Source organism: Macaca nemestrina, chromosome 7 (genome assembly GCF_043159975.1).
Source record: "Macaca nemestrina isolate mMacNem1 chromosome 7, mMacNem.hap1, whole genome shotgun sequence".
Classification (NCBI taxonomy): domain Eukaryota; kingdom Metazoa; phylum Chordata; class Mammalia; order Primates; family Cercopithecidae; genus Macaca; species Macaca nemestrina.
The window spans coordinates 161,964,260-161,987,019 of NC_092131.1; the positions used below are offsets into that span (position 1 = coordinate 161,964,260).

The window sequence follows — 22,760 nt, forward strand, 5'->3', positions numbered from 1 at the left end:
TAAGGGAATATTATGAACAAGTCTATGCCCACAAACTCATTAACTTGGATGAATGGATCAATTCCTTGAAAGACAAAAATCTACCGAAGTTTACTTAAAAAAAAAAAAAAGCCTAAATAAATGGAGAATTATACCATATTCCTGTATCATCCTAATCAAAATCCCAGAAAGCTGATTCTAAAACTTATATAGAAAGTCAAATGAACTACCAGAGTTAAATGTAAGAACAAAGTTAGAGGACTCATTTTATCTGCTTTCTAGACTTACTATAAGGGTATAGATAGCATGGTAAACACTAATGGATAGACACAGACAACGGTAGAAAAAACAGAATAATAGAAATAAACCTACATAAATATGATCAACTAATTTTTTTTTTTTTTTTTTTTTTTTTTGAGACGGAGTCTCGCTCTGTCGCCCAGGCTGGAGTGCAGTGGCGCGATCTCGGCTCACTGCAAGCTCCGCCTCCCGGGTTCACGCCATTCTCCTGCCTCAGCCTCCCGAGTAGCTGGGACTACAGGCGCCCACAACCGCGCCCGGCTAATTTTTTGTATTTTTAGTAGAGACGGGGTTTCACCGTGGTCTCGATCTCCTGACCTTGTGATCCGCCCGCCTCGGCCTCCCAAAGTGCTGGGATTACAGGCGTGAGCCACCGCGCCCGGCCAACTAATTTTTTTTAAATCAAGGTATAAAGGCAATTCAATGGAGAAAGATTAGTCTTCTCAACAAATGGCATTGGAGCAAATGAACATTAAAATGCTAAAAAAAAAAAAAAACCTCTATCTTCTACAAAAATTAACTCAAAATGGATCAGCGATCTAAATGTAAAAAGTGAAATTATAAAACTTGAAGATGAAAATCTCTACGACAACCTTTGGCTAGATAAAAAATTCTTAGACACATCAAAAGCACAATTCATACAAGAAAATCTTGTAAATTAGACTTCTTTAAAATTAAAAACTTCTAAAAAAGACAGCTAAGAAAATGAACAGACCAGGCTTAAGCCAAGAGAAAATATTTTCAAATCACATATCTGACAAAGGCTTATATTTACAATCTATAAAGAACTTTTACAACTCAAATGCATTATGCTAAATCAAAGAAGCCAGACTCAAAAGGCTGTATATTATATGACTCCATTTATATGGCACTCTGGAAAAGGCAAAACCACAGGGCTGGAGAATAAATCAGTGTTTGCCAGGGGTTTGGGTTAAGCAAAGGCACTAACTACAAAGGGAATTCTTCTTCTTTTTTTTTTTTTTAATTATACTTTAAGTTCTAGGGTATATGTGCACAACATGCAGGTTTGTTACATATGTATACATGTGCCATGTTGGTGTGCTGCACCCATTAAATTGTCATTTACATTAGGTATATCTCCTAATGCTATCCCTCCCCTCCTCCCCCCACCCCACGACAGGCCCCGTTGTGTGATGTTCCCTACAAAGGGAATTCTTTTAGGGAGTGTGAAATTATTCTGTATCTTGGTAGTGTTGATGATTACAAGTCTTTTTACTCATAGTACTGTATACCAAAGAGTGGATTTTACTCTATGATAAATAAAATTTTTTAAATATATCTTTAAAAAAATTGAATAGTAACTAGGTAAACTTAACATGCCAATCCACCAGAAAGCACTTTATTCAGACGCAAAAAAGAGATAATTTATTTCTATTATTTTTAAAGAGTTAAGACAAGCTCCAAAGAAAGTTTACCGGTGCTGGGACTGTAGTCTTTCTAGTGGTTCAGCCTTCTGTTGAATCCCTTCCTGAAATATCGCATCTGCTTTCCTAAAGTTTTCTCTAGCTTCATATTCTTCTGCCCATGAGATATAGAACTGAGCAAGTGAAACACCAATCCCTTGGTTGTGCAAGTAACTGTACATATCCAAAGGCTCATTGCATAAACGCCCCTGTAACAAAAGTGTTAACAGTTAACTAATTTCTATTCACATATTGAATGCCTATTAGATGCCAAACAATCACTGGAGATACTACATGCAATTCCTGTATTGAAAAAAAATCCATTATTACAATGTGATAAGGACCATACACTGGGAGGACCTAAAAAAGAGACAAAATTGAGAGATTTGTAAGAAGAAGAGTTGGAGAGTAAAGGCTTCAAGAAGGAGTAATAAGCCAGGTGCAGTGGCTTACGCCTGTAATTACAGCACTTTGGGAAGCCGAGGTAGGAGTAGGAGGATCGCTTGAGGTTCGGAGTTTGAGACAAGCCTGGGCAACATAACAAGACCCTACAACAAAATTTAAAAATTTAGCTGGGCATGGTGGAAGGTGCCTATAGTCCCAGCTACCCAGGAGGCTGAGGCAGGAGAATCACTTGAGTCCCAGAGTTTGAGGCTGCAGTGAACTATGACAGTGCCACTGCACTCTAGCCTAGGTGACAGAGTGAGACCCTGTCTCTAAAGAAAAGAAAAAAAAGCGGGGAGGAAGGGGTTAACATTTGAGCTTAGCCCTGAAGGAGAAATGGACTTTCATCAGGTGGAAACTGGGAAGGGAAGGGTATTTCAGCCACAGAAAATAGCATAAGCAAAGATACAGAAAATAGCATAAGCAAAGATACAGAAAATTAAAAGTTATGCAGGGGTCCAGGTAAGGTAGCAGTCTGGAGAAAAAGGCTGTGATAGGCCTTGAATGTCAAGCTAATCAATTTTGAATCTGCCTAATAGTAATTGTTATATGTGTTAAGGGTGGGTGAGCGATAAGCAAAGGAATGACATAGTCAAATCTGTGTTTTAGAAGGGACATTATGAGACCATATACAATGTAGATTATTAGCAAGAGGGAGTAAAATATCACTAAAAACCTCACATCATAAACATTTTGATAAATGTTTTCAGTCTTTTTTTCCTTAAGGATAAAAGGTTATATATTATCTTATAAAGTTTTGATCATAATAAAATTTGCTTTTATTCCACTATAATACTGCATCATTCACTTTTCCATGCTGCCTGCTTACACTTAACCATTATTTTTTATTTTTATTTTTATTTCTAGAGACAAGGTCTTGCTCTGCTGCCCAGGCTGGACTGCAGTGGCACAATCATAGTTCACTGCAGCCTCGAATTCTTTTCACTATTATTTTTAAACGAACGCATCATGTTTCATCTAATAGAGCTTCCATAATTTAACTGTTCATCTACTTCTGGATATTTAAACAACTTCTAATTTTTGCCCAATTATAAATAATTCTAAAATAAATAACTTCATGCATACAACCTTTCACATTTTACATTATTCCATTAAGAGAAATTCCTAGAACTATGTTAAAAGGTAACAAATTGCTTTCTGAGATGGTTGTAAAAATTGTTAATGCTAAAATTTAATAATTCGCAAAAATACTCATTCCACCAGACTCTAATCAGCATTAGAAGCTATTAAAAACAATTCCTAATTTTACATAAAAATAGCATTTCTTTTTTTTCTTTTCGAGACGGAGTCTCGCTCTGTCGCCAGGCTGGAGTGCAGCAGCGCAATCTTGGCTCACTGCTACTTCCGCCTCCTGGGTTCAAGTGGTTCTCCTGCCTCAGCCTCCCAAGTAGCTGGGACTACAGGCATGCGCCACCACGCCAGGCTAATTTTTGTATTTTTAGTAGAGACGGGTTTTCACCATGTTGCCAGGATGGTCTCTATCTCTTGACCTCGTGATCTATCCACCTCAGCCTCCCAAAGTGCTGGGATTACAGGCATGAGCCACCGCTCCCGGCCAAAAATAGCATTTCAATGTTCTAGTTAGGAGTTCTTTTACTACTAGAGAAGCAACCATTTGTTACTTTACTAAATGTCTCCTATTTATCTGTTCCTAATTGTCTAGCCTAGATTAAGTCCTTCTTGTATGTGTTCCTACAGAACTTGTAACTTTGTTTTTGTTACAGTTACAATTAATGGCTTCACATTTGTCTTTCAGATAAACTAAGCTCTACAAAGTCAGAAGACATTGCTATCTATTATATGCTAGCCCTTAATCATGGTCTAGTACAACAAATGCTTAAATAAATGAAATGTTTTATTTATATCTTTAACAAAAATGATTAGTATTTTATAGTTTAATTTTGCAGTAATTCAGTAAACGGATTTTTCTTGCTTATTTAAATTAGCGATGTTTTCTCATATGTGGTGGTGTTTCAAGAAAAGTTATAATTCTGAATGTGCTACCAGCATAAGATCCAATCTTTGATATCTGTCACTACATAAATATAGTTTAACAGTGATTTCACTACTTTGAGAGCTTTCTGAATGGTTCTGGTGTTCTTGTGCATGGGACAGCCAGTAAAGATCAGGTTATTCAGAGTGCTGAATGAGATCACTTAAGAAATAACATAAGGCCGGGCGCGGTGGCTCAAGCCTGTAATCCCAGCACTTTGGGAGGCCGAGACGGGCGGATCACGAGGTCAGGAGATCGAGACCATCCTGGCTAACACGGTGAAACCCCGTCTCTACTAAAAATACAAAAAACTAGCCGGGCGAGGTGGCGGGCGCCTGTAGTCCCAGCTACTCGGGAGACTGAGGCAGGAGAATGGCATAAACCTGGGAGGCGGAGCTTGCAGTGAGCTGAGATCCGGCCACTGTACTCCAACCTGGGCGGCAGAGCAAGACTCCGTCTCAAAAAAGAAAAAAAAAAAAAAAAAAAGAAATAACATAAATAAAAGGACTATATGGTTAGATTAATAGATCTAAAAGTTAAATAAACCTTTTTTTTGGTAACCCTTAAATTGCCAAACTAAAATAATTTTATACCTTTAAATAAAAATACCAGATGTTTTCCAGAAACAATTTTTTCCTTAGCTAGACTGTAGGAGTCACATAAAATAACTCACTGGAGAAATCCTTCTGCAAAGCAAAAGAAAGTAGTGTGAAGAATTAATCTGTTACTCCTCTTGACCAGAACCACAAAGAAAAAGCAATAGTTTAATATGTACCAAGTTAGCCATATACAAAGTTCAGATTATTGCTGATCATTCTAGTGCTGATCATTTGAATTTGATAGTTGTCTATACCAGTGCTTCTCAAATAATCTGTGGCAAAGGGGTCAGTTTTATTGTGTGTATGTGTGTGTTCCATTATGGACTGATATAAAATACAATAAAAACAGAAGTTACTCGAAGAATGATGATGTGTTTGGATGTCCCGGCAACATCAAATTGTTACCAAAGTTTCTAAAGCTCACTTTCAATTTTTGTACTTATCTCACACAGTATGCAAACCCTTCTTTCAGTAGCACTGATCTAGATTATGCTTTTTATGATACTGGCTTGTTTTCCCTATTGATTTGTAAGAATTCTTGATAAATGTGTCCTGAGTTATTAGTAGTTTATGTGGAGGTAGGTATGGTGGCTTATACCTGTAGTCTTAGCACTTTGGGAGGCTGAAGTGGGAGGATCGTTTGAGGCCAGGAGTGGGAGGCTGCAGTGAGCTATGATCCTGCCTCTGCACTATAGCCTGGATGATAGATTGACACCCCATATGTTAAGAAAAACAAAAAAACAAAAAAACAAAAAACTAATAAATAAACAGTTTAGCTGTTTAAATTTAGCAACTGTTTCTTCTAAGTTGTTCCTTGTCTTTTTTTTTTTTTTAGAGGTAGGATAATAATCTGTGGCAAAGGGGCCAGTTTTATTGTGTGTATGTGTGTGTTCCATTATGGACAGGGTCAACTGTATTGGAAGTTTAAAATAGTCCTCCTCAAGACTTATTTTAGTAAGAAATTTATTTCTTACTTTATTTTAGTAAGAAATCTTATCACTTTTAATGTCAAAAGATTTGTTTTAGAAAGAAATCTTATCAGTTTTAATGTCAATATTTCATCATATTGCAGTGGTTGTAAATAATTCCAAATATTTATTTTTTTTCTATTTTAGAATAAAAGCAGTAATATTAATGTCTAAGAAACCGTAGTCATTTTTTAAATGAAAAATATGCTTTTCCTACATGTCAAGTGAGACAGTACAAAGTAGTGCTGGGATTACAGGCATGAGCCACCATGCCCAGCTGAGGCAGACATTTTTGGCTGTAGCAATACACTAGGTGAAAAAAGTCCAAAGACCAATAAAAAACTAAAATATCACTTCTTTATGTTGATGACTTTCATAAAGGGGTAAAAGGGATACCAGAATCACAGAGGGAAGTTTTTCCCCAAACAACCACACTGCTGCCAAATGTTAGTTCCTGCACCTTCCCATCCAGTACAGTTGAATGGCCCAATTATGTTTTTCTGCTTTGGTTTTTGTTTTTTTGAGACAGGATCTTGCTCTGTCACCTGGGCTGGTGTACAGTGGTGCAATCTCAGCTCATTGTAGTCTGGACTTCCCGGGCTCAAGTGACCCTCCCACCTCAGCCTCCTGAGGAGCTGGGACTACAGGTGCTGTGCCACCACACCTGGCTAATTTTTGTACTTATTGTAGAGATGGGGTTTCACCATGTTGCCCTGACTAGTCTTGAACTCCTGGACTCAAGCAATCAGCCCACCTCAGCCTCCCAAAATGTTGGGACCAGAGACATGAACCACTACACCCAGTTATGTTTAGAATAAATAAGTAAGTAATCTGGGCTAGGGGTGTTGGCTTATGCCTACACCCAGCACTTTGGGAGGCCCAGCACTTTGGGAGGTCAAATAATTCCAGCACTTTGGGAGGAGGCCAAGGTGGGAGGATGGCTTGAGCTCATGAGTTCGAGAGCAGCCTGGGCAACAGAGAGAGACGTCATCTCTACTAAAAATTGAAAAATTAGCTGGATGTAATGGCATAGCACCTGTAGTCCCAGCTACTCAGGAGGCTGAGGTGAGAGGATTGCTTGAGCCCAGGAGGTTTAGTCTGCAGTGAGCCATGATGGAGCCACTGCACTCCAGCCTGGGTGACAGAGTGAGACCCTGTTTCAAAAATTAAAATAAATTAATAATCCATACTCATTGAGAGATCTACAGACTTTGCAATCAATCTTAAAAGGGCGAAAATACCTTATTATACTATATTTAAGTCCACCTTTAAGTAGAACCAATTTAAGAAGTATTGCATATTTATTAAATGTTTCCAATCTACTAAATGGTTCAAAATGGCTCAGGTTTTACTTTCTCTTAGTTTAAAACTCAGATGACACTTGAGAAAGACTTACTAATTTAAGCCAGAGATTGAGAAATCGAGGATCACTATAATATCGTTTTTCTCCTTGTAGTGCTTCTACAGCTCTTTCTAATAACGTTGACATATTACTCTCCTTCCCACCTTGAGGATAGTTCTGCTCTGTCCAGCTGATATACCTAAATGGGAAGAAAAAGATAAGAACACATTTTAAACTGAACAGATACTTTTGTTCCTGCTCCAAGACCCATTCTGGATTTAAGCAGAAGTAAAGCATGTTTCTTTTGAGGTCCTCAATGACATACCCTAAGCCTGTATCCCTCAAACTTCTCCAAAGTATCTCTAATACATGCTTCTGGGAAAAACTGAGGATAGGGATACAAGGGTATAGTTCAAAGGCATACATCATAAACTCGAAATTTTCTGAATCTTAAACACCTCAGGAAAATATATTATGATTATTCTGGATCTCTGCGCCGCCAGGACACCACTCTCTACTCTGACACACACTCCATATACCCCAATTTGAGAAACATGGCCATAAGGACTTATCTGTTAATGTTTCTATTGTCCTTGTGAAATAAAAAGACCCACCTATCCCAAACATCCAGAGGGTCATGTCCAGTGTAAAATCGAATTTCAGATTCAAATGCCCTGAAATTTAAACAGAAAAAGTTAGCATACGCAATAGTGACAACAGCCAATGAACAAGTATCACTTCCATTTTTATTCATGTAATAAGTAGGTCATATTGATCTAAATTATTGCACTAGAGTTTATGGGTTTGTTAAATAATAGAAAAAGGCCAGCCATGGTGGCGAATGCCCGTAATCCCAACACTTTGGGAGGCCAAGGGGGGGTGGATCACCTGAGGTCAGGAGTTTGAGACCAGCCTGGGCAACATGGTGAAACCCCGTCTCTACTAAAAATACAAAAATTAGCTGGGCGTGGTGCCAAGCACCTGTAATCCCAGATATTCGGGAAGCTGAGGTGGGAGGAGCGCTTCAACCCAGAAGTAGAGGTTACAGTGAGCAGAGATCGCAGCACGACACTTCAGCCTGAGCAACAGAGCGAGATTATGTCTCAAAAAAAAAAAAAAAAAAAAGAATAGAAATAAGATTCTACTTAACATAAGAAGAGAGAGAAAATATATAGAAATTAGAGAAATAAATTTCAAGACAACATACAGAAAAGTAGTATTAATATCACACAGCAGTTAAAAACTCTGGAACAAGACAACCTAGATTCAAATTCAGCTCCACCAATCACAAGCTGAGTAACATGGACAAGCTACTTAAAACTCTGTTTTCAGTTTCTTTATTTGTAAAAGGGGATAATAATAGTACTTTTTTATTAGGTTGACCAGTCTTAAATGTAAAGGGTTTACACACATGAACAAATATATAAATAAGAATTTTAAAGTTCAAAAAAAAAATTCCATGGGTAACATTAGTCAGAGAAGAATAATACCATAGATAATTTGGAGAATACCTCAAAGAAAGGGTAACATATGACTATAAAATGCTGGCAAAGGCAGGGAGGGCTAAGACCAAGTTAAGACTGACCAGTTAGAATAGAGGGGAAGAATTAGGTAATAAGCCATAATTTGGATAAATGATTAATAAAAATTGGATAAGAAGTTATGTTTGATCTAAAAATAATAAATTAGTTCCTGTCACATGGGAATCTATACTCTAATAAGAAAAACAAAGTACACAAATGAAAAATGAACTAGTAATACAAAGCGGTATACGAAATTATAGTTGCCAAGAATGGATAGTAAAGGCTTTAAGAAGTCAAAAGGAGGTATCACAGAAGTAGCCTCAGAAGGTGAGCCTCTGAAGGAAACACGGAATTTGAAAGAAAAACAGTTTTTTCAAGACAGAGGGAAACTAATATTGAATAAAATTACGAAGGTGGAAGAGTTCATCCAAAGGAAGGTGAGTGGACCCTAAGCTATAACATAAAGTCAGTACCGAGAACAAACGGAGACCCCTGGAGAAGTAAGAAGCATATGCTTTAAATGTAAATTTAAAGACTTTGGATTCCATATACTCCAGCCACTATTGGAGGGCATCTTAAATATAAGATTTCAAAAAGATTAATCAAGAACTTTATAAGGATAGCCAGGCATAAGAAGAAGGGACCACAATTATGAGGCTAATATGGCAATTAAAGTGTGAAATAATGAGATTATCTGCAGAAATGGTGAAAAAATAAAATCTAAGATGTTACTGATAAAAATCAGCAATCTTATCAATTGATCTGTAGATTCAAACCAACGTAATCAAAATCCCAGTAGGTTCTTTTCTTTTTTCTCTCTTTTTTTTTTTTTTTTGAGACAGAATTTCGCTCTTGTTGCCCAGGCTGGAGTGCAACGGTGCGATCTCGGCTCACCACAACCTCTGCCTCCTGGGTTCAAGCGATTCTCCTGTCTCAGCCTCCCAAGTAGCTGGGATTACAGGCATGTGCCACCATGCCCGGCTAATTTTGTATTTCTAGTAGAGATAGGGTTTCTCCATGTTGGTCAGGCTGGTCTCAAACTCCTCACCTCAGGTGATCCGCCCGCCTCGGCCTCCTAAAGTGCTGGGATTACAGGCGTGAGCCACCACGCCCAGCCTTTTTTTTCTCCTTTTCAGTATGCTCTTTTCTAGAAATTGCCAAGATGATTTCAAAAGTTGTTTGCAAAGGCAAAGGACCAAGAATAACTAAAGCAATTCTGAAAAATAACAAAAGCTGTAGAACTCACTCTGCTGGACTTGCTATGTAAAACTAATCAAGACAGTGTATTATTGGTGAAAGGATAAACAATTTGATCAATAGAACAGCATATAGAGTCCAGAAATAACTCACACATATGTGGTCAAATGATTTTTGAAAAGGGCCCCAATGCAATTCAATGAGGAAAGGAAAAAAAAAATCTAACAAATGGCGGCAGAACAACTAGAAAGATAACCCATACGGGGGGAAAAAAACTTTTTTACTCCAACCCCACACCATATATAAGGATAAATTTAAGATTAAGATAAATCATACACCTAAACGTAAAAGCTAAAACAATGCTTGGCCGGGCGCAGTGACTCACGCCTGTAATCCTAGCACTCTGGGAGGCCAAGGCCAGTGGATCACCTGAGGTCAGAAGTTCCAGACCAGCCTGGCCATGGTGAAACCCTGTCTCTACTAAAAATACAAAAAATTAGCCAGGCATGGTGGTGTGTGCCTGTAATCCCAGCTACTTGGGAGACTGAGGCAGGAGAATCGCTTGAACCCGGGAGGCGGAGGTTGCAGTGAGCTGAGAGCATGCCATTATGCTCCAGCCTGGGCAACAAGAGCAAAACATCATCTCAAAAAAAAGCTGAAATAATGAAACTAGTAAAAGAGAACATAAGAGAGTATTTTTGTGACTTTGGGGTAGGCAAAAGTCTCCTGAAGAGGACACAAAAAGTACTAACCATAAAAGAAAAACACTAATTAATTGAACTTCATCAAAATTTAAAACTTAGCAGTTAAAAAAAAACACCCAGAAAATAAACAGCCATGGGTGAGGGAAAAAAATATTTGCAACACATATTTGATAAAAGACTAATACGGAGACTACAGAGACTAAAGAACCCCTACTGGGGAGCATAGATTCAGGGAATCTTGAACTATGTTCCTGAAACTTGTATCAGGGAAAACTTGAATCTATGCTCCTGAGAAAAGTAAATAAAGAACCCCTGCAACACAATTTGAAAACTGGGCAAAATATCTAAACAGATACACCACAAAAGAAGATATACAAAAGGCCAAAAAGCATGTGAAAAAACGTTCACCATTATTAGTCACCAGGGAAATGCAAAGTAATGAGACACAACTCCACAAAACTAGAATGGCTAAAATGAAAAAGATTGACAACGCCAAATACTGGAGTGGATTTGGCACAAATGAACTCTCACGAGTTGCTGGTAGGAATGTAAAATATTACAACCACTTTGGTAAACCAGTTTCTTCAACAGTTAAACTTACATCTATTCTATGGTTCAACAATTCCATTCCAAGGGAAATGAAAATTATGTCTACTGCCAGGCGCGGTGGCTCACGCTTGTAATCCCAGCACTTTTGGGAGGCTGAGGCGGGCGGATCACAAGGTCAGGAGATGGAGACCACCCTGGCTAACACGGTGAAATCCCGTTTCTACTAAAAAATATAATAAATTAGCCGGGCATGGTAGCAGGCACCTGTAGTCCTAGCTACCAGGGAGGCTGAGGCAGGAGACTGGCATGAACCCAGGAGGTGGAGCTTCCAGTGAGCCAAGATTATGCCACTGCACTCCAGCCTGGGCAACAGTTTGAGACTCCATCTCTGAAAAAAAAAAAAAAAAAAAAAAAAGAAAATTATGTCTACAAAAAGCCTTGTACAAGAATGTCCATAGCAACATTATTCATAAAGCACAAAATTGGAAGAATCTAAATATTCATCAACTGGTGAATAAATAAATGAAATCCTATTCAGCAATAAAAACAGTAATCTACTGATGCATGTAACATGAAAAAATATGATGAATGAGGCTGGGTGTGGTGGCTCACGCCTGTAATCCTAGCACTTTGGGATGCCAAGGTGGGTGGATTGCTTGAGCTCAGGAGTTCAAGACCAGCACAGCCAACATGGCAAGGCTCCATCTCTACTAAAAATACAAAAATTACCCGGGCATGGTGGTGCATGCCTGTAATCCCAGCTATTTGGGAGGCTGAGGTGGGAGAATCACTTGAACCCGGGAGGCAGAGGTTGCAGTGAGCTGAGATCAGGCCACTGTACTCCAACCTGGGTGATAGAGGGAGACCCTGTCATATTTAAAAAAAAAAAAAAAAAATCCAAAGAGATTAATAAGAATAGTCATTACATTATAATCCCAAATTATGATAATTTGCCTGTAATGGCAGTATTTCTTTTTGTCAGAGATTGAAGGTAGAAACTGATATTTTGATTCACCTTTTTTTTTAAAAAAGCATATTTATCAAAACATGTATTAAAGAAGAACAAGATCCACAGGTCCATTTGAATAACGTAAGAGTATTTTTCAGCTTTTATTCATCCAGAGTTTGTTAAATCATTATTGAGAACTTTCTAGTATAAATTCAATTGTTCTGAGGTTTACATGTCTTTGGAGACCACTATTTTTTTTGTCATACTCTCAAAAATAACTTCCTAACATAATACTTTTGGGAAGCATTGCAATGTAATACTTGCTTTACTATGTTTATCACTGTCCCCTGTATAAATTGCATTTCTATTGATAAAAAGAGTTTGGCTGCACCACAATGAAATGAAATCCTATAGCCTTTGTTCTTAATTATACTTGAGGATATCTTCAGATGGCTGTCATGTGATATGAAGGCAGATAGAGAACAGATTTTCATACTACCAATTTTTGAAGAGTACTCATTATGCCATCCCTCACGGATCCACACCCACGTTATCTACAACATTTGGGATGAATGATGACAGGTTGAGACTCAGCCATTCTACACACCGTTTCTGCTGCTGAAGAGTATTGTTACAGGCAGATTCTTGTGCCAATGCTCCCTGAAGTGTGGACATGATCCGCCCTTGCCTTAAAGGTTGTACATTTTCTTTACTCAGTTCCCATTCATCTCCCTCCAGGGACATGGCTTCACTGTGAAGAAGGAAACAAATGTAAATCTCATACCAACATTGACTATTATAGCACTAGATTATTGTAAATGTCTTCTGATAGGTGATTATTCATGGTCTTGGGTTGAATATAGTGGACTGACACAGTATTATTATTATTATTATTATACGCCTAAGCTTCTTTGTTAGCTGTTTTTCAAGTTTATGGCTACAGTATTGCCCAATGGAAGACAACTTGGCAAGGATGTTGTAGACAGCACCATAAGAATAGGGCATTGCCATGTGTGGTGGCTCACACCTGTAATCCCACCACTTTGTGAGGCCAAAGAGGGAGGATTTCTTGAGCCAGGAGTTTGATACCAGCCTGGGCAACATAGCGAGACCCCACCTCTTTCTTTAAAGAAAAGAAAAATGAATAGGGCTTAATGCAGAAAGAAAAGAAGAGAACAAAAGTGTTATAAATTTGGCAAAGTAGACAAAAAGGCAATAAGTAATTCTATGCCTACCACTGAATGCATCATCTAGTTTAATTTAAAATTAGTGCCGGACATGGTAGCTCATGCTTATAATCCTATCACTTTGGGAGGCTGAGGCAGGAGGAGTGCTTGAGCCCAGGAGTTCAAGACCACCCTGGGCAACACAGGAAGACCCCCATCTCTACAAAAAGTGAAAAATTAGCCAGGCGTGATGGTACATGCCTGTGGTCATGGCTACTTAGAAGACTGAGGTGGGAGCATTGCTTGGGTTCAGGAGGTCGAAGCTGCAGTGAGCCATGATCACACCACTGCACTGCAGCCTGGGCAACAGAGCAAGACCCTGTCTCAAAAAGAAAAAATTAAAATTAGCAACGTGTGGGTGTGACTAATGTCCCATGTTTCAATGATGACTCAAAACTGAAGTCTGTACATATAGGTAGCCAAAAGCAGAAGCAAACACACACAGTTTACTAGTCACAATCCCCTGTATCCCCACACCCAATTCTATTAAGCCTACTGAGAGAATCCCCAAAACGTTTTGGAGGTAATTGCCATTATGCATTCTGCACTTCAGAGGTTTGCAATTGTTAGATAGAAGACTACTTCTAAGAGACATCATCTCTGGACTTAAAAAGAGACACATTGGAACTAATCTTTGAAATAGAGTGAAAGTTATATGGGACTTCAGTCTAGATGAGCGCTGAAAACTTAAAGTTAACTGTGATGAATAATTCGAGTTGTAATCAGTTACATCTTTTTAACTACAATAAGTTCTCACTTAACATTGGAGACAGCTTCTTGGAAACTATGACTTTAATCAAAATGATATGTAACAAAACCAATTTTACCACAGGCTGATCGACATAAACAAGAGTTATGTTCCTATGGCATATTTCTGGTCACAAAAACATCACCAAACTTCTAAATAAAGACTCGAAACACTTTTAATATTAAACATTGAAATAAATGTGAGCTATCCATACACTTAAGAACAATTAATGAAAACAAAAAATAATCATTTACCCAATTTTTCGTGAATCCGTGAGTGACTGCAGTCATAGTGTTGGTGGGTTAACTCAAGGAATAAACATTTGAGAGTGAAAATTTCAAGAAGTACCTCCTACCACCACAAAGTTCAAAAACAAACAGTAACATTATAGCGGGCATGCTGGGCACTTTCATAAGGCATTGTTTATTGTCATGCATTTGTATGATTATCATACACACTTTCTATAAACTTTTTAAATAGAGACACGTCTTACTATGTTGCCCAGGCTGGTCTTGAACTGCTGAGCTCAAGCAATCCTGTTGCCTCAGCCTCCTGAAGTGCTGGGATTATAGGTGTGAGCCACTGCGTTTACAGATTTTTATTTTACAATAATTTGTATTCATTCCTTCATTCATTTTCCAACTCACTTATTCTAGTTCAGGGTCGAGGGTGGCCAGAGCCCATCTCAGCAACTCAGTGAGGAACCAACCCTAGACAGGATACCATTCCATCACAGGGAGCACTCACATTCACACTCATTCAGACTGGGATCATTTAGACACGCCTATTAACAGGTACATCTTTGGGATGTAGAAGGAAACTGGAGTACCTAAGGAAACCGATGCAGACATGTGGAAAACATGCAAACTTCACATACACAGCAGCCCCGCAATGAATTTTTTTTTTTCTCATCAACATAATAACAAAACGACATTATACCAGGACCTGCTCTATATTGTGTGAACCCTGTAAAGGTAAAGGCTATGCCATTTATTTTTGTATGCCCACGATCTAATACAAAATATAACACTATTATGCCCTGAATGTTTGTTGAATTCATCTGAACTTTCTTCTCTTGCTCTTAAAAATAGTGATTACATTATCTCAGTTAAATATCCCAAATTGAGCTAAGACTGCCCCCACTTCCTCCCAGACCTGCTCCTCCCACAGTCTTCCTTTTTCTCAAATAAATGGCAATCCCATTCTTCAGTTGCCCAAGCCAAAAATCTTAGTGCCAACTTTGATGCCCTTCTCATACCCCTCAGTCAGTCAGCAAATCCTACTGGTTCTACCCTCAAAATATATACAGAAATCAGCCACTTCTCATCATCTCCACTGTTTTCCACCTGGCTCAACTCACTTTTGAGCTGAATTATTTCAGGCTGAATTATTTCAACAACCTCTTAACTAGTGTCCCTTGCTTCCATCCTTTGCTGCCTTTAGTGTATTCAACACTACAGCCAAAGTGACCCCACTTAAACCCAAGTCAGATTATGTCCTTCCTTTGCTCAAAACCTTCCAGTGACTTTTGATTACAACTAGAGTAAAAGCTAAGTCCTTACAATGTCTGCATCTTCACCATTTTTATGTAATATCCTTTTACTCTTCTAGTTAACTCTGCTCCAGTGACAATGGCCTTGGACATGCCAGATGCAACTTCCTTCCCCAGCTCTCACCCTCAGCCTTTGTACTTCCCTCAGATATAGAACCGCTAGCTTTTGAGATTCCTTCACATCTTGACCAAAATGACATCTCAGTGAGGCTCCAGTGTTCAAGCTAAAATTGCACCAGTCTCCACTCCCAATATTCCCTACCCACACTTGCTTTATTTTTTTAAATACTGACCACCATCTCCACCTAACAGTTTCCTTATTGTCTGACTCCCCCACCTTCATCCAACCCAGAATTTAAGCTTCATGAGGGTTGAGATTTGGGTGTCTGTATATTTGCTGCATTCAGAGCTTAGCCAAAAAAATACTCGTTACATGAATGAAAGAGCCCATGACATAGCACTTATCTAGGTATTGTGGGCACCATGGTGAACACACATACACATTTCCAACCTAGAACTGCAATATAGTTTTTTTTTTTAATACAAGGAAAAGCCGCAAACATGCAGAGAAAGGCTTTTTAGATCTCTACGCTATTGGCATAATTTAGATGTCTATGATATTGGCTAAAGGCTTTTTAGATCTCTGTGCTATTGGCATAGCACCTGCCTTTTGTTGATGGCTTATTTGGAAGCAGTTACTTAACAAATACTTTGAATTCCCCCAGAACCACGTAAGGCAGCATTAACATCAGCGTTTTCCATACATACGATTTGCCCAAGGTCAAACAACTAGCAGGTGGCTGAGCTGAGTTACAAACAAGACCACATTACAACTTCCAAAGTCTTTGTTCCGCTGGGGTCCCGCAGCCTTCTTCGCTTTGAAGCTGGATGAGGCAGGATTCGCACGTGCCCTCAGTCCACTGCCTTTTCCCCTCCACCTCTGGCATTCGACTCCAAAAGGAAGGAGGCTCCGGCGGGGCCTGTTCTGACAGTGCCGATCTCCCCCTCGACTACTCCGAGCGGAACCTTCTATCACCTACCAGGCACCTTCGGGTCCTCTCAGGCCCAGCCCCCAGCAGCTCTTCTCCCGTATCTACCTCAGAGCACCCCCTTCCTTCTTCACCGCCGCCATCCTGCATTCCTGGCTCAGGTCCTCGTCCTGCTGCAGGTCTTTCCTCCGGGCCGCAGGCCGCCTGGGCTTTCTTCCGCAACCTGCCCTCGGAGCTACAGAAACGACCACGGCACGCACTCCACTCCCTTACAAATCAGCCACCTCAAGCCCGCACCCCTAGCCGCCAAGTTTCAAATTTAACGGTCCCGCGCGGTCGACGTGGCCACGCCCCTTCGCTCCTCTGTGCTCTAGCCTCTCGCCCAAGGCATTCTGGGGCTTGTAGTTTATACCGGTGTAGTCTGCGAAGTCGCGGTGCATAATGGGAATTGTAGTTTCCCGGAGTCAATGGCCGCGGAAGTACAACAGGCTTAGGCGAAACATATTCTCCGCAGGTGCTGTCTTGAGTCGTGGCTGGAAGGCGAGTCTATGAGCCGAGCGAGGAACACTTAAAGCACCAGAATTTCTTTGCTGTTTTGAGTGCTGGGAGATGTCTCTGAGTGCTTGCACTTGGCCTGACTCTTCTAGAGTGACTACCCCTGCTGTCTGCCCCAAATCTCACCCGTGCGGGGTTCTTAGGCCACGGACCTAGCTGTTTCCTGCCCCACCCTTGAATTCAAAAAAACTGGATTCTAGTTCTGTAAAATCATACCAAATGTGCAACTTTAGGCAAGCTATATAATCTCTCTGACCGTCAGCTTTCCTCATCTATAAAGTGATGATATTGTCTTGCTTTCTCTTCTGCTCAGTCCACAAGCAGTAAACACAGCCATGCTATGGTTCCCAAGGTTTCACCTCTTTTCCCCTTCAGGAGACGAGCCTTGACTGACATTAAACTGTTCGTCGCAATTTCAATTTTCTGAGGAAGAAACTGTGATAGATCAGATGTGACCAGGGGAGTAGGGTCTTTTTGTTTGGTTGGTTTTGTTTTAGAGACAGGGTCTTCTTCTTGCTCTGTCGCCCAGGCTGGAGTGCAGTAGCCTGATCATGGCTCACTCCAGCCTCCAATTCCCGGGGTCAAGTGATCCTCCCACCTGAGCCTCCCCAGTAGCTGCGATTACAGGCACTAGCCACCTTGAGGCAAGAACAGGGTCGTTTAAGAAAGCACAGGTACAGGGGATTTCTCCTTTATGACTGTGGGGATGGTCGGAGAAGCAGCAGTTCCCAGAGGCAGGTGCTGAGGATACTGTCCACTACTCCCTGTTTCTTAGTTCCCAGCTTTCTGTCTTTGTTCACGTTATGTAAGTCATTCTTTCCTCTGAATCATCAGGACTCTTGATTCCAAAGAAATAGAAATCCAACTTAAACCGGCCTACTCAGAAAAGGGAGTTTACTGTCTTTTATATATAAAAGACTTCAGATAAAGCTTAACCCAGGAGTCATGTGGACTGGGCCTCTCTCCACCTCGCCTGTACTCTTGTTGTTGGTTTATTGTCATTCTCCATTGGGCAACAGATTCAGGACTTTATCCTTACAGGTTCAAATTCAGACTTAGGAGTCACCCTGCTTAACCCCTTCCTCCCAAACAGTCACTGGGGATAGTAGATTTCAGGGCTTTGATTGTTCAGAACCAAGGCATGTGTTTCACCTTGGGACTGAGAGAGGGGAAGGGGTGATTCCTCATAGGAAATTTTGGTTACTCTTTACATCCTAGTCCTCCACATCCAGGAAGCTTTCCTGGATCATGTGAGATGTGGTGCATGGGATTCTCTCACTGGCTCATTTTATCTCTTACCTTATGCCAGTACTGGCCTAGCACTTCATTTCCTTTCAACAGGGTGTCCTGTTCATATCTACGGCTTCTCAGTTTTGACTATTTCCTACAAACGATCTTGGAAATGTAGCATTTGGTCTTTTGATCTCAGTCTTTCCTATAATCTAGTCGGATTTCCCATAAACTGTGGTACAATGTAGAACTCATTCAGGCTAAACCCCTTGCTTGTTTCACTACGGAGAAAGAAGGAGGTAGGTAAAACAAAACAAAACAAAACAAAACTCCAAAATGTATGACAGGAGGTGCTCTGTGGTTTAATTTGGAAAATGAGTTATTAGGCTGGACTGTAGCTTGGCAGCCAACATAGGGCCTGGGTGGGGATAGGCTTTAACTGCACCTGCCAATTCTAAGAAAGTCAGGATTAAGCTCGTACACATGTATGGTCTAATGAGGGTGAGACAAAGGCTCACCCCAATGTGCTGAACCAGGATGGGACACAGAAGATGAGAACAGTGAACTTGCCCTCTAGAAACTTCAGGCCAAGGCCGGGTGCCGTGGCTCAAGCCTGTAATCCCAGCACTTTGGAAGGCTGAGACGGGCGGATCACGAGGTCAGGAGATCGAGACCATCCTGGCTAACACGGTGAAACCCCGTCTCTACTAAAACAATACAAAAAACTAGCTGGGCGAGGTGGCGGGTGCCTGTAGTCCCAGCTACTCGGGAGGCTGAGGCAGGAGAATGGTGTGAACCCGGGAGGCAGAGCTTCCAGTGAGCTGAGATCCGGCCACTGCACTCCAGCCTGGGCGACAGAGTGAGACTCCGTCTCAAAAAAAAAGAAAAAAAAAAAAGAAAAGAAACTTCAGGCCAGTAGGAAAGACAAAAACAGGCAATTTCAGCTGGAGAGAAATAAACTCAGGAGGCCATGGAAGCATATGAGAGAGGCTTCCAACCTAGTCCTGGGGAGAGGTCAGGGGAAATGTCCTGGAGAAGATGGTCAGCCTGAAGGGCAAGGAGGCCTTGGCACAAACTATTGAGCACAACAACACAAGTTGTGTAGCAGCCAAAGTTCATAGCATGTGCCCACCTATCCATTCACCGCTCTCCCATGAGTTTTCCAACCCCGGCCTCGCCTCTTTAGACCTCCATGCTGGGCCATCAAAACTTATCTGTCCTGTGTCCCATTCTTTCACTTATCACATTGAAAACATTGGAACTAAATCACACTCAGGTGTTAAAAATAGTTAATGCTGAGATGCAGTATTTTTCACATCATGTTCTAAGATGCTAATACATGTTACGGTGGATTAAGAGTTTGGTGTTCAATTAAGTCTCTAAAGTGCTGGGTTAAATGAGAAGCTTCGTGGAGCCCTTAATATGCCAAAGTGCACCTGAATCTCCAAGGATGGGGGTGTGTTTGTTTCCTAATGATACTGTAACGCATTACTACAAACTTAACAGCTTAAAACAATACACATTTATTATTATCTTACAGTTTGATAGGTCAGAAATTTGACGTGGGTCTCATTGTGCTAAATAAAATATTGGCCGGGCCGGGTATCTATCAGAAGGCTCTTTGGGAGAATTTGTTTCGTTTTTTCCAGTTTCTAGAGGCATATACTGGCACTCCTTAACTCATGGTTGCCTTCTTCCATCTTCAAGGCTAGAAATAGAGTATCTCTCTCACCTGGTTTCCATTGCCACATCTCTTTCTCTGAGCACAGTCAGGAACGTTTCTCTGCGCGTGTGATGAAATTGGGCTCACCTGGATGATCCAAGCTAAACTTTCCATCTTAAGGTCTTGAATCTTAATCACATCTGCCGGATCCCTTTTGCCACGTAAAGTAACATCTTCACAGGTTCTGTGCATTAGGACACAGACATATTTGAGGGCTGTTATTCCGCCTACCACAGGGGGTATTAAAATACGTTTGCATCTCTAAACTTACTTGACCATAAAGAAACCTTTCCACACTCCTTTCAGAACAGATTTTGGGACGTGCTACTCAATATATTGCCCCTCCAGGGCTCCTTGTATTTTAACAGGAGGCTCCAGGAGAAGAAAATTTATGAAGAAATACATCTTTTTATTTTTCTCTTTTCTTTTTTTTTTCTTTTTTTTTCAAGACAAGGTCTCACTCTGCCACTTGGGCTAGAGTGCAGTGCTGCAATCTTGGCTCTGCAGCCTCTACCTTCCAGGCTCAAGAGATCCTCCCACCTCAGCCTCCTGAGTGGCTGGGACTACAGGTGTGTGCCACCATGCCCAGCTAATTTTTGTATTTTTTGTAGAGATGGGGTTTCACTATGTTGCACAGGCTCGTCTTGAACTTCCGGGCTCAAATGATCTGCCTGCCTCGGCCTCCCAAAGTGCTGGGACTATAGGAGTAAGTTATCACGCCTGGCCAGGAATAAATCTTAATGGTGGAATTTCAGGCACAGTGGCAACTAGTAGCATTATGGGACTGTTCTAGGAAGCTCCTCAATTTTATGTATTTACTTTACATCAAAGCCAACCCTACCTTCATCAGTGGTTTTTAGATGGATTTAGTTGTCCAAAAGTCTATGATCTGTTGCCTGGGCTTGTGGATATGTCTGTGTTCTTAATTGTGTGAAGCCTGATTTCCCCAACTTTGCCTTGCCTTCATAGATAATACAAAACTCAGCTTTAGCAGGCCAAACACTCCAAAGATGAAGATCTCTGGGTCTCCAGGGAACTCTTGGGCTGACTGCTTGTTTATTGCATAACCACAGAAGGAAGGAGGGACTATCTGGGGTGGGAGGAGGGTCAAGGGGGACAGAATTGAAGGAGAGGGGTGGTGTTCAGGGCTAGAAATATGCCACATCTGGGAAAGCATGCTGTTCTTTTACCTTAGCGGTTAACAGATCTGCCCATCAGAACAGCAGCTGCATCTTCAATTTACCCATGATTAGGTATCTTGAGGTGGAAGAACCAATGAGAAGGGGGCACAATAAGCCAAACCAATTTGTGTTGCCAGGAGGAAGGGAGATGAAAGGTGAAAAGATGCCTTGGCCCAAGGCTGGGGGCTGCTGGCTGCTGCTCAGTTGCATCTCACAGTAGCTGTTGCTAACAGGGTTCTAGGGAACTCTCCAAGGAGCTGAGTTTCTCTCTTCAGTTCCATGAAAACTCCTTTCTGGACTATGCTTCTGCTTTTAGGTAGAAGTACCCGACTTTTCATGGTCTTCTCAAAACATTGGAAATTGCCTAACCGAGAATTTCCACACTGATACATGCAATAAATGGAGAGATACCAGGTATCAACTGTTCTGCATTTGGCAAAAAAGAACCAAAAGGTCAGAAGTGACCACAAACTCAGAATAGAAGCAGTCATATGGCAGGGCTGTTAAGAAACAAGGGCTAGGCACGGTGACTCGCACCCGTAATCCCAGTACTTTGGGAGGCTGAGGTAGGTGGATCACCTGAGGTCAGCAGTTTGAGAGCAGCCTGACCAACATGGTGAGACCCCGTCTCTACTAAAAATATAAAAGTTGGCCGGGCGCGCCTGTAATCCTAGCATTTTGGGAGGCTGACGCGGGCGGATCACAAGGTCAGGAGACCGAGACCATCCTGGCTAACACGGTGAAACCCCATCTCTACTAAAAATACAAAAAATTAGCCAGGCGAGGTGGCGGCGCCTGTAGTCCCAGCTACTGGGAGGCTGAGGCAGGAGAATGGCGTGAACCCGGGAGGCGGAGCTTGCAGTGAGCTGAGATCGCACCACTGCACTCCGGCCTGGGCGACAAAGTGAGACTCCTTCTCAAAAAAAATAAAAATAAAAAATAAAAAAAATAAAAGTTAGCTGGGCATGGTGGTGGGTGCCTGTAATTCCAGCTACTCAGGAGGCTGAGGCAGGAAAATCACTTGAACCTGGGAGGTGGAGGTTGCAGTGAGCCAAGATTGCACCATTGCACTCCAGCTGGGTGACAAGAGTGAAACGCCATCTAAAAAACGAAACAAAACAAAGCAAAAAAAAAAAAAAAAAAAAAGAGAGAGAGAGAGAAAGAAAAGAAACAAGAAAAGATGTGGAGTAAATGAGCTATGTAGCTAATAGGAAGTGCAAAATGAGACTGTTTTGCCCTGGCGTTATTCTGACAGGAATTTTCTGTTTCAGGAAGGTCTTGGAGAATCTTAGAGTTTCCAACTACTCATGATTGTGCTCATTTTACACATGAGGCGATCCAAACTCTAAGAAGCAAAGAGGAGTTGAGTTGCCTATGGAGGAAGAGCAGAGTAGGATCTAAATGCTGCCAGCTTCTTACTTCAAACTCTGGGTGCCAGAAACCTCAGCTCTAATTTAAGAGATTTGACCAGTTCTGACGTTTAATAAACTTCACCATCTAGGCACCACATTCTGAGGGAGAAGCGAATTCAGGGTCTCTCAGCACCATAGGTAGCGGGGGCTTC

At 41.0% G+C, this 22,760-nt stretch overlaps 1 protein-coding gene across 4 annotated transcripts in view; it reads right to left on the reverse strand.

Moving 5' to 3' along the window:
- Positions 1 to 16,855, reverse strand: part of LOC105493198 (BUB1 mitotic checkpoint serine/threonine kinase B) — a 62,329-nt gene extending 45,474 nt beyond the window's left edge. The window contains exons 1-5 of one of the 4 annotated variants that reach the window (XM_071067104.1): positions 16,559 to 16,632; positions 12,600 to 12,743; positions 7,685 to 7,744; positions 7,125 to 7,269; positions 1,716 to 1,912 (exon numbers count right to left, since the gene is read on the reverse strand). In XM_071067104.1, coding sequence (XP_070923205.1) covers positions 1,716 to 1,912; positions 7,125 to 7,269; positions 7,685 to 7,744; positions 12,600 to 12,736 — 539 coding nt within the window. In that variant the 5' untranslated portion in view covers positions 12,737 to 12,743; positions 16,559 to 16,632. Of the gene's footprint in view, positions 1 to 1,715; positions 1,913 to 7,124; positions 7,270 to 7,684; positions 7,745 to 12,599; positions 12,744 to 16,286; positions 16,538 to 16,558 lie in introns of those variants that run through there. The other 3 variants (XM_071067105.1, XM_071067103.1, XM_071067102.1) reach the window with 3 other exon arrangements.
- Positions 16,856 to 22,760: the final 5,905 nt, after the last annotated feature.